Genomic DNA, 12,014 nt, shown 5'->3' with positions numbered 1-12,014 from the left:
TTTAAAATTTCAGGTTCTGTTTTCACTTCATTGCTTGCTTTTAAATGATTGCCTTCCAACTTTTGAAAACTTACAATGGTTAAGGAAAGAACTGTGCCAAATGGAGCAGAGGCAGTGTTTGGAAATTTGAAAACTGAAATTTTTAACAGTGCTTTGAAAGTGGTTCGTCTGTTTTTAGGGCAACCTGTACTTGCTTAAGGTACCTGTAACTTCAGCTGAATCTAACTTGATGATACTGTTGGGTAGCTTTAGACTCACACAACAAACACCCTATTAGACATTCACTTCCGAATGAATTTTTACTGTCCTAGGCTGCCATTCGCCGAGCGACCATAAAGAGAAGCTTTACTCCAGTTTTCGTTGGATCTGCTCTAAAAAACAAAGGGGTCCAGGTGGGTCTGTGCTAGATAAATGGTTAAAAAAGGATGAGACATTCCTTTATTTTTTCACAAGAAGGGCCCCTCCTTGTAAATCCGGGATTAGCAAGGAAAAAAAAGTGTTACTCGGTGAGACCCAACAGTGTTGATACTCATGAAAAGTGAAGTAAACAAATTACATCTACCAAAGGTGAAAGGAATACACAGAAAACACACATAGAGAACACACAAAACAAAAGCAGGACCCTAAATGTTCCTGCTTATTCTTGTTCCACCATTATTTAATTTTGCCAAATAAAGTCATGAGGACGAAGAAAATATGCCACCGTGTTAAACTGGCCACTTTGAAGGATCCAAACTCTTATTTTGGCTCTTTCGTTTTTTAGTCTTGACTTTCAGAGAAACGAACTTTAAAGCTTTTTTTTTTGTCGGTCATAAAGAACACTTTAATGGTTTCGTTCGTGTTGTTTGCGTTTTTCGCGCAGGCGGTCGATACTAGGCACAGATAAGGCCGTAGGATGTATTTCGCAAACAAGGAGCCAAATGCTAGAAAAGGAAACAACAGTGGAATAATAAATCCCTTATTCGATGGTTTAACATATAATGATACCAGCGGACATTTTGCCCATCCTTTTTTTGTTTCCTCGCCCCTTTGTGGCTAGGAAAAATACTGCGCAACTCGTAAAATATCCGAGCGTATTATATGTTAAACCATGTAATAAGGTGTATATATTCGACGCGCTTACAGGTCTTCTTGTAGTAAAAATGCTTTTTCTATCCGTCAGCCTCTCCTTGATGGTGTTGTGGATTACCTGCCTGAACCTTTTGAGGTGACAAATTTTGCCTTGGATGCTGAAAAGTAAGAGGTTAAAATTATGTGCTGCAATATAGATATCATTTTTAGGTATACGTTGATGTAGAGATGACGTAAAACTTGTTAAGAAAATTTTGGACAGCTGCGTTTAGAAGAAATGATTTTTTTTCAAGACCCAGGTGCCTATGAAAGGAATGCTTCTTGTTTCTCAACAAGTCTGTTTCACGTCTCTGCAAATTCAAAGGAATTTGGAGTATGGGTTTATGTCAGGATCAGGAAACCAGAAAATAATGTAGATGAAAATATTAGCGATACGTCATAGATAGGCTTTAGCGGTGGGTGTTCGCGTGATGACCCCCCCCCCCCTAAAATTATTGAAGGGGGCCTATTTGCGCCACATTCGGGCATTATAGACCACTTTCATAAATGACTGCCGGATTAATATTCTTTTGTTTAGATTTAAATTAGCCCTTCTGGCCTCGCTTGAGATAGTATATTCTTTTGAATTGAATTTTGTACTGGAGAACGAGGCCAGAAGGGCTAATTTAAATTTAAACAAAAGAATATTAATCCGGCAGCCAATTATGAAAGTGGTCCATTTCTAGAATAAACTCTAAAACGTAGATTTTTTATTTTAGTGTTGGGGAGCAAGTGGAGATGAGCAGTGATAGGAATTCTTCTCACCCTTTTGTGGGTCTGGCTTTCAAGCTTGAGGTGAGATGATGAAGATTTTTGTGTATAAACAACTTCTTTGGAATAAATAATTTACAGCCTGCAGTGCAAGCGTGTTATGAGAGTGAGTGAACTATAAAAGCGCGCGACTGTTTATTCGACCGGTCGTGTTCGATTTAGAGGAAGAGTGGACGGTGGAGGGAGGGGGCGAGGAAATTTCTTTTGCTCCACCCCCTCTCCTCTCCTAATTATGACCGTGGCTCACCCCCTTGGTGGAAATTTCTCTCTCTCCCCACCCTTCCCCTGCTGAAAAAAAAAAACAAAGATGGCAGCTATAATCAGTTCATCGAGAAAAGACTGAGCGCTCACTCGCCTAGATATTTCTGGTGCTCTTGCACCTGATTGGTTGACAGGGCGACGCAAGTTTAGTGGACCAATCACAAAGCGATAAAAAGCAAAACCATTGCCATTCTAAGATGCGGAGAGATTTTGAGATTTACTGCAGTGAAAGTCAAGTATACTGAATTTTCTAGCCCATTTCACTGAAGTTTAGTTGTGTTTTCTTCTGTTTGATTATCTTGCAGGCCGGAAGGTATGGTCAGCTGACTTACCTCAGAGTGTACCAAGGGATGTTAAAACGAGGGGCGTACATCGTAAATACTCGGACAGGGAAGCGTCTGAAGGTGCCAAGGATCGTCCGAATGCATTCAGACACAATGGAGGTAACCAAAAAGAAAAGACGGTACAAATTTTATTTTTTCGTCGTTTTTGAATCCTGACGATGCAGTCAAGGAAAAGAGGGTGATAAACACGCCGAATTAATGTCAGTATAATAGTAATAATAGTAATTTGATATTTATATTGCGCAAAGTAACATGTGGATACGATCGAATGCGCATCACGATACTTTTTGGTGGACTTTGGCCGGACTGAATCAGCAGTTTACTAACAATCAAAGGAAACTTATTTGAAGATGCCCCAATTCCCAGTAAACAGGCCAGCCCACATCACAGTAATCTCGTGAGTGGGTTCTTTAACGTTCCCGGCCTAACCAAATTAACTATTTAATAGATGCAGGAGACGGGACCTACGGTTTGTTCGTCCTTATCCGAGAAGACTAGAATGTCTATCCATTTCTTGATATTATAGAAAGGTAGCGCATTCTCCTCAGTTATTTTAAGACCTTGAGTGTTGGTCCGGCTGGGGATCGAACCATCGACCTCGACCTCCCGCACAACAATCCAGCGCTCTAACCAATTGTGCTAACCGGGAGGCTAGCAGTATCTGGGCAATGGTGCACTTACACCTCCCCCCCTAACCTAACAATCTCAGGAGAGAAAGACCATTTCCGAGCTTTAAAGAGCCTCACTTTCAAATTTAGGTTAATTGAAAACTATTTCTTGAGAAAAAAGGCGTCATAATAGCTTGAAAGTAACAAACTAATTTTCGTATCTAAATCTCAGCACTTACTCTCGTTTTTTAACCAGAGGATTTCTGCATCTGGAAAATGGCCTGGTTAATGGTACAGTAGCCTCCCTCGTTATCGCTATTACCGGGAAGATTTGACACGAGTCGAGGAGAGGTTCGCCTGGGGTCTGGCACTAATGATAATTAACGCTGGACACCTTTCAGACTTCTCGTGTACTCGCTTCCTCAACGCCTCACATTTTCCCGGTAGATTAAAACATTGGAGGTAAAATGCCTTAAGTGCTGATAATGTTGGGGCCTGTTCGTAGGCACATAGAACACATATTCTAGTGGCCCACTTTTTTCACCATTATTGTTATTCCTTCGTAGGATGTGCAAGAGGCCGGTGCTGGTGATATATGTGCCTTATTTGGAGTGGACTGTGCATCGGGAGACACATTTACTGTAGAAGGAGCTAAATTACTCTCTATGGTAAGGGAGCAGTCATTACTTATTGCCCTGTAAGGGGTGGGGAGGGAATTGGCGGAAATTTGGGTTTTTGGGGGGTGACATGGTTTTCAGTGGGTACAGGAGGATGTGGCTAACAGAGTCATGACTATTAAAACTTGACTGCCAATGATGAGATTGGGGGATCATAACAGCATGAAAAAGCCTTATAGGGGGGTTCAGGTAAATTTGATTTGGACATAACCTTAATCCTCCGATCCCATCCTGCCTTCCTTTGGCAATGCTTTTAGTACTAATCCATGATTCGCAAAATATTTAGTATGGTGTACTTCCTAATTCCTTTCTGGGGTAACAAGTACACCCTCAGCTTTGTGCTCCCAACTTTGTAACTTAGTCGGTATAGCGTCAAACTGGCATCTGGGAGGCAGAGTGAAACCCCTTGGAAGCCCCAATGTTTCTCTTTGCTGGTTTGTTTGTTTGCTTTTAGGAATAACTTTCATCCTATTTTTAATTGAAACATACCTTTGACGATCAGATTGTCTCTTTGCATGTGTCATTCACAGGTCAAATTTGACCTATTACATCAATAATGCCCTTGTTTTCTAAAGAATTCTTTGAACGTAAGAGTTAGTGAGCGAGTGGTTACCTCTCGTAATTCCTCACATGTAATCGCGAGCTCAAGACTGAAAAAAAAATTGCACTTTCCTCGCTTCTATCACATGGATGTATTGTTCATTTCGAAGCAGCACGCGCAAAGTTAATGGGACCGTCAATTACCGAGTTCCACACTCCTTTTTAAAGGTATCGCAAAAGTTTCTTATGAATCCGTAAAATTTCTTCAAAACACTCACTAAGGGCTAATAGTTTTGCTGCCAATACCTCACCACCCCGTTCTCCTTTTGCGAAATTCCAGGATCCAAGCTCAGTATATGATGATAGCAACCATTGTGTTTGGAATATTTTGCGGTTATGGGAATTAAGCAAAAAATTGTTATTTAATATGCTTTTTTGTCTTAGGAACCAATTTTTGTTCCTGATCCAGTTATATCACTCGCAGTGGAGGCAAAGAACAAGGTGACAACTAATCGTTTCAGATGAGTTAATATTGTGCATGAATGTTAATCCCTCGTGAGGTAACTGGCTTAGCATTCAGTTCTTTTGAGCCAGCAAGCGGTCCTCATCATTAGCTTCGCTGCTTTCAACGCCCGCGTAAAGATTGGAAACGGGTCGGGGAGAGTTTTACGGGAGTGGCGGGGGGGGGGGGAGGAGGGGGAAGGCAGGAGTCTGGCTTTTAAATTGCAAGACTCCTGGTAGATCTCCCACTGGTTGGCATCGCCCCAGGCCTAATACTTTCCCGCGGGTATACGAAGGTCTGCTCGTGCCGCAGAAGTCGTGAACATACCCGCACTAAAATGCTCTAATGCTGTTGGAGTAAAGGCCCTACCAACTATTTTATTTGACCGTGTTTCTCCTCAGAATGATTTAACTCAGTTCTCCAAAGCTCTCAATCGATTCTCTCGTGAAGACCCCACATTTAGAGTGAGTTACGACGATGAAAGCAAAGAGGTACGTAATCTTTTGCGAATGATACATTTCTATACACAACCCTTGAGATTTCACTCCTCTCCTCGCAAGCGGGGCTTGTTTTAACAATCAAAACTTAGTACAAGTGCTTTCTGTCGACGAGTAACCCACAGAACAGTCGTTTCTCGAGTGAGCGTCGACGAGTTAATCCTTTGGTGTTATGTTATTTTTATCATTTTTGTCAGACTATCATTTCTGGAATGGGAGAGCTTCATTTGGACATTTACACAGAGGTAACGGCAGTGTTATAAACGTGAGAAATTTAGGCGCAGTCTAGATAGATTAGTGTTTACCAGACATGTCTCAACTTTGTTACGCGCGACGACTATTCACCACAGAGTAGGTGGCTAGTGTGGTTTTTATCAAGTCGCCGCAAGCCATCGACACAGAAGTGAACAATTGTTTTAGTATATACTAAAACAGTGAGATACTATATCACAAAAAGCTGATTTTTACTCATTTGTTCTTGCAACGCGAGGGAGCGTTAAACTAACGCGAGGGATGGTTAACTAACGAGTGTCTTGGAGGCGAATTGCAAAGGACATTCGGAGTTTGAGTAGCCAATCAGAGCGCGCCTTCGACACTATCCGTTGTTTTAATATATACTAAAAGGGTGTAATACACACAATTTTATTCTTGAAAGTCGATTTTATTTATTTAACTTTCTGTTGTGACGTTTTCCAAGCAAAATGTAGAAATACCACGACAAAACCTTTTCCTCAGTTTTCAAGTTAAACTGGGTGTTACTTAACATTTACTTTAAAGAATGTTTCCTTTAGCGGAAAGTTACGAGAAATTTGTCTTTGCGTACTTGTTTTATCCCAAAAAATACATGATAAACATGACCTAGTAGAGGAAAATGCCTTACGCGATTTTTTTCATACAGAGAATGCGAACGGAGTTCAACTGTGCTGTAATATCCGGTAAACCCAAGGTGGCCTTCAGAGAAACAATTGGCAGAGAGGCCAAGTAAGTGATCAACATCTTTAATGATCAACTTCTAATTTCACCGGACTATTTCATCACAGTTTGAAGGAAAGCCATAATGAGAATATAGACCTTTATCTGTTGGAATGAGTTATCTCGATGTTACAGTGTATTCTCTCTACTAATTTGCTAAAAAATAATTAGCAATAAGAGAGGAGAATTCATATTAGATCACAGCTGTAAAATATTTAACGGTTGAATTTCAGGTTTGATTATCTTCATAAAAAGCAGACAGGAGGAGCTGGTCAATTTGGCCGAGTTATCGGCAGAATCGAGGTATTTGATAACAATTTCCACTCCATACCCTGGTAGCGCATTTTTTCAACTGAATGTGAAAGGTGATTTAGAATTTCATTGGTTTGCTTTTTAACGTTCTGTGATTGGTCCACAAAACTTGCGTCATCCTCTCAACCGCGCTTTTGAGCGGTTTGCTTGCTGCTCATCGGTTCCCGCGCTTTTGGGCTGTTTGCTTGTTGCTTATCGGCGCCCTTTTCTATCTTACTTAGTTCTGATAGGCCTGCAGTGATAAAGTTCATACAGGTTTGCGAAACTCAGCAGAGAAACACTCTTACAATGTCCAGTTATTATATATTTGCTTTTTGTTTTGTTGTTGTTGTTTTATATAATTTTTCCTTTTGCCTCAGTTAAGTTTAGAAGGACTCTTACAGTGTCCGGAATTTTTGTACTTCTATTTTTTGTTTACTTTTTGGGTTTGTCTCAATTGAGAAGGAATCTTACAGTGTCCATTTTTTATATGCTGCTTTTTTCTTCTGCTTTAAGGTTTTGTCATTTTTTTGTCTATTTTTCAATTTTCATGTTATTTAGAGTTCCTTACTAAAAGTTTCGGCCGCAGTCATGCCTTTGTCTTTCCTTCACCTTCTGCCTTTTTTATTTTGTTTTTGCTTTCCTTTTGTGGGCTTAGGTTGCTTTGATTTTCTTTCCTCTACCGGCTGTTCTGTTTTCCTCTTTCTTCCAGCTGTCGCACCTTTATCCCTGAAATAAAATAACGACAATAGCAGTGAAACCAAAATACTGAAGATCCGGCTCGGGAGTGTTCTATTACGCATATTGTAACCGGAGGGGGGGGGGGGGGGCGGGGCATCGCTTCCTAATTTCTTCACATGAATAACTTCTTCGTCGTTAGGAGGAACCTAACAGGGGGTTGTAACTACCATAAGAACTTGCCATCCCCTATCCTCAAGGGTGTATTGCGTAGAAAAGGGAATAAAAGGTTGGGTATTTCCCACTCTCTATAGGAAACCTTTCTGCAGTACGAAGGACCTAACCAGGGGAAATATTGGCATCTTCCCTTAAATCTTAAGATTTTTTCCAATTTCCGCGTGAGAGACGTTGTCTTCTTATTTGTTGTTAACAGCCTTTGCCAGAAGAATCCATCACGGAGCTAGAATTTGTCGATGCAACTGTGGGGATGAACATTCCCAAGAATTTTGTTCCTTCTATTGAAAAGGTGTCTACAATTTTAAAATGTGTTTCTCAGTGACATAAAAATGTGAATTTAGAAATTCGTTTTATCCGCAGTCAATCATTCCACGGGTCTCAGGAAACGGATACAATGTTCCCGAAGTTTCAAAGAGTCTTGCTCTGAATTTGAATTGAGGATTCCGATCCATTTAAATTGTGTGTGCTTTTAGATTTAGGAAACGGTTTTTACTACAGGCAGCAAGACGCATAGACCACGAGTAGTCTCTTCTTTTCGGCGAACTCCGTCGAATGAGGAAAAGTAGGGAACCTACTTTTCTTGGGCCTCTTCCCCAGAGTTCTGCGCGACGCGCTAACATCAATTCTTTAGTCTAACAATACGGACGTCGATAGGTCGGAATTTTTTCAAATGTATTTATATTTTTCCATATTTTATATTTCAGGGTTTCCTCGAGATTTGTGAACGCGGCCTTCTTACTGGACACAAGTTAGCTGGAGTTCGTTTTGTCCTCGAAGACGGTTAGTTTCTGAATAAATGAAGAAATCAGGTAATTTTTTAAATTTGGCGCAACACATGTAGACAGCCTCGAAATCTAAAGGCAGTGTAAAGTCATCGCACGATAGTAGGAGGCTCATCGTGAAGGACTGGCTTCCAGTTGCCATAGCCCGTTATTTGTTAGGCCACAGGAAGCCGAGGGCTCAAAGTTGACCGTCTAACCAGTAAATAGCCCATTTCCGAATTACCCTCATTTTCAAAACGAGGCCTGGTGCTCAACCATTCTTGTGAAAATAAGTTTAATTTGCATGTGAATGAAAACTTATCATATGAAAGGATGAGCACCAGGACACGTTTTGAAAATGAGGCCAAGGGTAATTTGGAAATGGGCCATTGACCGTATACCATTTTTTTTTTTTTTCAATGAATAAAGACTACCAGATCTTGTTGATTGAGTCCGCTACGTTAATCCTTCCCCCTGATTGGTTTCCTTGGTTACGTTCCTAGCCTCCACGAAAGCTATACTGTAGTTAGGGACCGGTCATTAGGGGTTGGTGGAGGATGTAATCATGATTGTGGCACAATAAAATTTTCTTGATCACCCCTATAAGGCTCTGTAATTTTCTTGGCAGTTACAGCAATTGGCATTCAATTTTCTATGTCCCCCCCCCCTAGAAACTCAGTCAGAGACGACTGATTCTCTCCTTCGTTCCCCTTGAAAACCATGTGATCCCTTAAAAGACTGGTGCAAGGAAATATTTATTTGATATAAAAATGGGCGAAATTCGATTGCGTGACTGCAATCGAATATGTATGCAAATTATTGCGATCTCCTACAGCTCAGTGTTTGTGCTTTCTAAAAAATAGTATTAAAATTTCGAACGTCGATTTTGTAGCCACAGACCATTGAGATCAACCATTTGTTCGTTAAAGGATCACAAGTGTGAAATTTTTCGTCGTCTCAAATGTTTTGGTTTTCATGCCTCATTGAACGGGTTTTAAAAATGACGCAAAACTATCCGCCTTAATTAAAATTCTCTGTTAAGATTTCACGCAATCCCAACGCGTTGCTAAATTTACAGACAGCAACAAAAACGGAGAACTTTGGAGTCCAAATTTAACCGACCGCACATTTAATTTTGTAGTGTCATTTATGTTTGTGCCATAAATGCCTAATCACAACAAGTAAGAGACGGGCGTTAAAACTCTGCTACTCACAAGTGTTTGCTAGTGAAGGATGTTTGTTCGCCTTTGTCACTATCGTGGGACAAAGAAAACGTCTGAGTCACCATAAGGAATCGAAACTCAGAGGTACAGATTTTGCGCACCGATGCTCCACCACTGAGTTACAGAGACGCAATGGTGAGTTGGACCAATTTTAGGTTCTTGTACGACACGCGTCGTGCATATTGCAAGATCAACATGAGCAAACTTACTTGAAAGTGATAAGGTGGTAGAACATCTCCACATCTTCGTCGTCATCATGATCTCCGTGTTCGTGGTCTCCGTGTCCCTGATCCTCGTATTCGAAATCTTCGTAGTCACACTCATCATTTTCCTCATCGTATTTCCATATCCTCGTGCCTATGTAACGAACGTCGCTTTGATCTCCAACGAGTGACTTTAACACCTTCGCTGTCACAAAATTAGATCCATGTTTACAAATCTCCACCATATGCCGGCCGTCTGGCTTGAGGAGTGACTGCATCAGGCTCGTGTACTCCTTTAGCCTTGTTTTACCCATGGCATTAATCACAGGCATGGCAGACTGATCCCAGATGCCATCGAACTTTCCTCCAGCTACCTTGGGAGAGAAATTGAAGATGTCACAGTGGTATATTGTAATATCTTGGCCTTTCGCCTTGTACACGTCTGCTTTCTTTTCATCCGTGATCTTCTTCTTCTGGACTGTATACTCCAGGTTAGAATCTTGGAAGAACTTTTTGATGTAGCGAGGGGAAGCTTCTACACCTGTGATCGCGTGACCTTGTTCTGCTAGCCAACGCATGTCCGGCGTCTTGCCGCAAAGGGGCACGAAAATGTGTAGGTTTCTGCGGCCTCCTGTGAGTTCAGTGACATTTTTCATCAGAATAGGGTCCACCTTTTGCAAATAGTCTGGTTCCTCGGGCTTCTTCGATGCTTTTTTTGAAGACTTGCTTCCTTTCTTACCAGCTTTGGTCGCCATGCAAATTTGCGTCGCTTTCTTCTCTGGTTTCTTTGCTTTCTTCTATCCTCCTGGCTGGCCTTACAAAGAATCATGGGTGATGAACTTGTGTAGCATGACATCAGACGCTATTTGTGGACAATAACTGTTGCGCAATATTGTTCAAATACGTAAAGCGTTGAATAATTTCAGTAATTTTCTCAATTCTTGAACTTTTTCTTGAGGGAAAAATTGAGAACGGCTTGTAAGGTATTCAGGTGACAAACACGGTTTAGACGGAGAGCAAACTTTCCTTAGTAATTTCTAAGGATTCTCAAGAACTTTGAACATAGTTAATCGATTAACTATGCTTTTGAAATAGCACACAGTATCATGATCGATTGCGAGGCAAGATTGCGTGACAAACCTCAGCCAGATGTTATTTGTAAATATTTTGTGAAAGGTTTATAAAGAAGTGTATGGTTTCTACGCCTCGTTTGTGACACGCTAATATTGTCATTACCGGCTTACTTGGAATAGTCGTACTCTAACTGAGCATAGATTTGAAGTTTAAAAAAAAAAAAGATCAGCTTTTCATGGCTTGAAAGCCTTGAGAAGATATTGCTTGTTATCAACTGTCGACCATGAAAACCTAAAATGTATTTCCTATCTTTTTGTCCTTTGCTGTGACTTTAAAACTCATCACCCATGGATGTGAGTTGTAGCCATCTGTCCCGTCATGCTCCGAAGAACTCGATTTTCATGGTAGAAAACTAGTGGAGGAGGTGTGGTATTTTCCGGTCTGTTCCGTGATTGTGTGGATGTAGGTTGTAGAGCATTTCCACCTTTGGATTATTGACTCCTAATGCAGATTAGAGAAGGGATCGAAGAATTATCCTCTACGAATTTATATTTTGTCACACAGTTTTAGTTTTCCTAAAGAAACTAGTCATTATTTATCGCCTGAGTGGGGAAGGGAGGGGGTTTGGGGTGGGGGATTTTTGTGGAATCACATGGTATTCTGGGGGAACGGAGCAAGGACCAGGCATTGCCAACAGATTACAAAGGGGGGGGGAGGACTATAGAAAATCGACTGACAACTAACTGCTAATTAGGGGGTGGGGATCATAAGAATATTGTAAAGTCTCTTTGAGGATCAGATAAATTTTAACTTGTCTCAAAATTCTCCGGATCCCCAACCCCTCCCCTCCCCTCCCCTCCTCCGCTCCCAACGAGGCAATAACTCATGACCAGACCCTAAGTTACAAATTTGTATCCAAATATTAAATACCATGAAATATTACATTTTAAACAAATACTTCAGGTGCTGCTCATGGGGTGGACTCCAGCGACCTCGCTTTCAGACTTGCAGCCGCAGGAGCCGTGAGAGAAGGTACAGTCATGTGACAAACTAAGGCGTGGTATCTCAAAAAGTATCAGTAAAAAGTTGGGAATGTATCCCATAGTGCTATTCAGGCGGGTATCGTTATTTTACTCTCTCTTTACGACGCTGCACCGTGTTTCCTTTAGCGTCTTTTCCCGCGCTTTCTTAGCACACTGCATTGTTCCCCAAGCTGTTTGTTTTATTTACCTTTACAGTTTATTACTAAGTTTTTGGCACTTTCT

At 41.1% G+C, this 12,014-nt stretch overlaps 2 protein-coding genes across 7 annotated transcripts in view; one reads left to right on the top strand and one right to left on the bottom strand.

The window, feature by feature from the left end:
• LOC148726432 (elongation factor G, mitochondrial-like) overlaps nt 1-12,014 on the top strand; it is an 89,518-nt gene that overhangs the window by 74,250 nt on the left and 3,254 nt on the right. For 4 of the 6 annotated variants that reach the window (XM_088727376.1, XM_088727374.1, XM_088727373.1 and 1 more), the window contains exons 5-17: nt 312-392; nt 1,163-1,236; nt 1,830-1,905; nt 2,448-2,585; nt 3,661-3,762; nt 4,756-4,812; nt 5,215-5,304; nt 5,508-5,555; nt 6,209-6,291; nt 6,516-6,585; nt 7,685-7,777; nt 8,193-8,268; nt 11,713-11,781. In XM_088727376.1, the coding sequence (XP_088583502.1) occupies nt 312-392; nt 1,163-1,236; nt 1,830-1,905; nt 2,448-2,585; nt 3,661-3,762; nt 4,756-4,812; nt 5,215-5,304; nt 5,508-5,555; nt 6,209-6,291; nt 6,516-6,585; nt 7,685-7,777; nt 8,193-8,268; nt 11,713-11,781 (1,057 nt within the window). Of the gene's footprint in view, nt 1-311; nt 393-1,162; nt 1,237-1,829; nt 1,906-2,447; nt 2,586-3,660; nt 3,763-4,755; nt 4,813-5,214; nt 5,305-5,507; nt 5,556-6,208; nt 6,292-6,515; nt 6,586-7,684; nt 7,778-8,192; nt 8,269-11,712; nt 11,782-12,014 lie in introns of those variants that run through there. The other 2 variants (XM_088727377.1, XM_088727379.1) reach the window with 2 other exon arrangements.
• LOC148726433 (putative thiopurine S-methyltransferase) lies at nt 5,937-10,582 on the bottom strand. The gene is made up of 2 exons (XM_088727411.1): nt 9,682-10,582; nt 5,937-7,302 (listed from the first exon to the last, which is right to left on the bottom strand). Exons 1-2 carry the CDS (start codon nt 10,428-10,430, stop codon nt 7,182-7,184), a joined length of 870 nt encoding a protein of 289 aa, XP_088583537.1. The 5' UTR covers nt 10,431-10,582; the 3' UTR covers nt 5,937-7,181.

Source organism: Stylophora pistillata, chromosome 7 (assembly GCF_964205215.1).
Source record: "Stylophora pistillata chromosome 7, jaStyPist1.2, whole genome shotgun sequence".
In the NCBI taxonomy this organism is placed as follows: domain Eukaryota; kingdom Metazoa; phylum Cnidaria; class Anthozoa; order Scleractinia; family Pocilloporidae; genus Stylophora; species Stylophora pistillata.
Note: the sequence above shows the minus strand (reverse complement) of the source record. Positions and strands in the feature narration are given on the sequence as shown.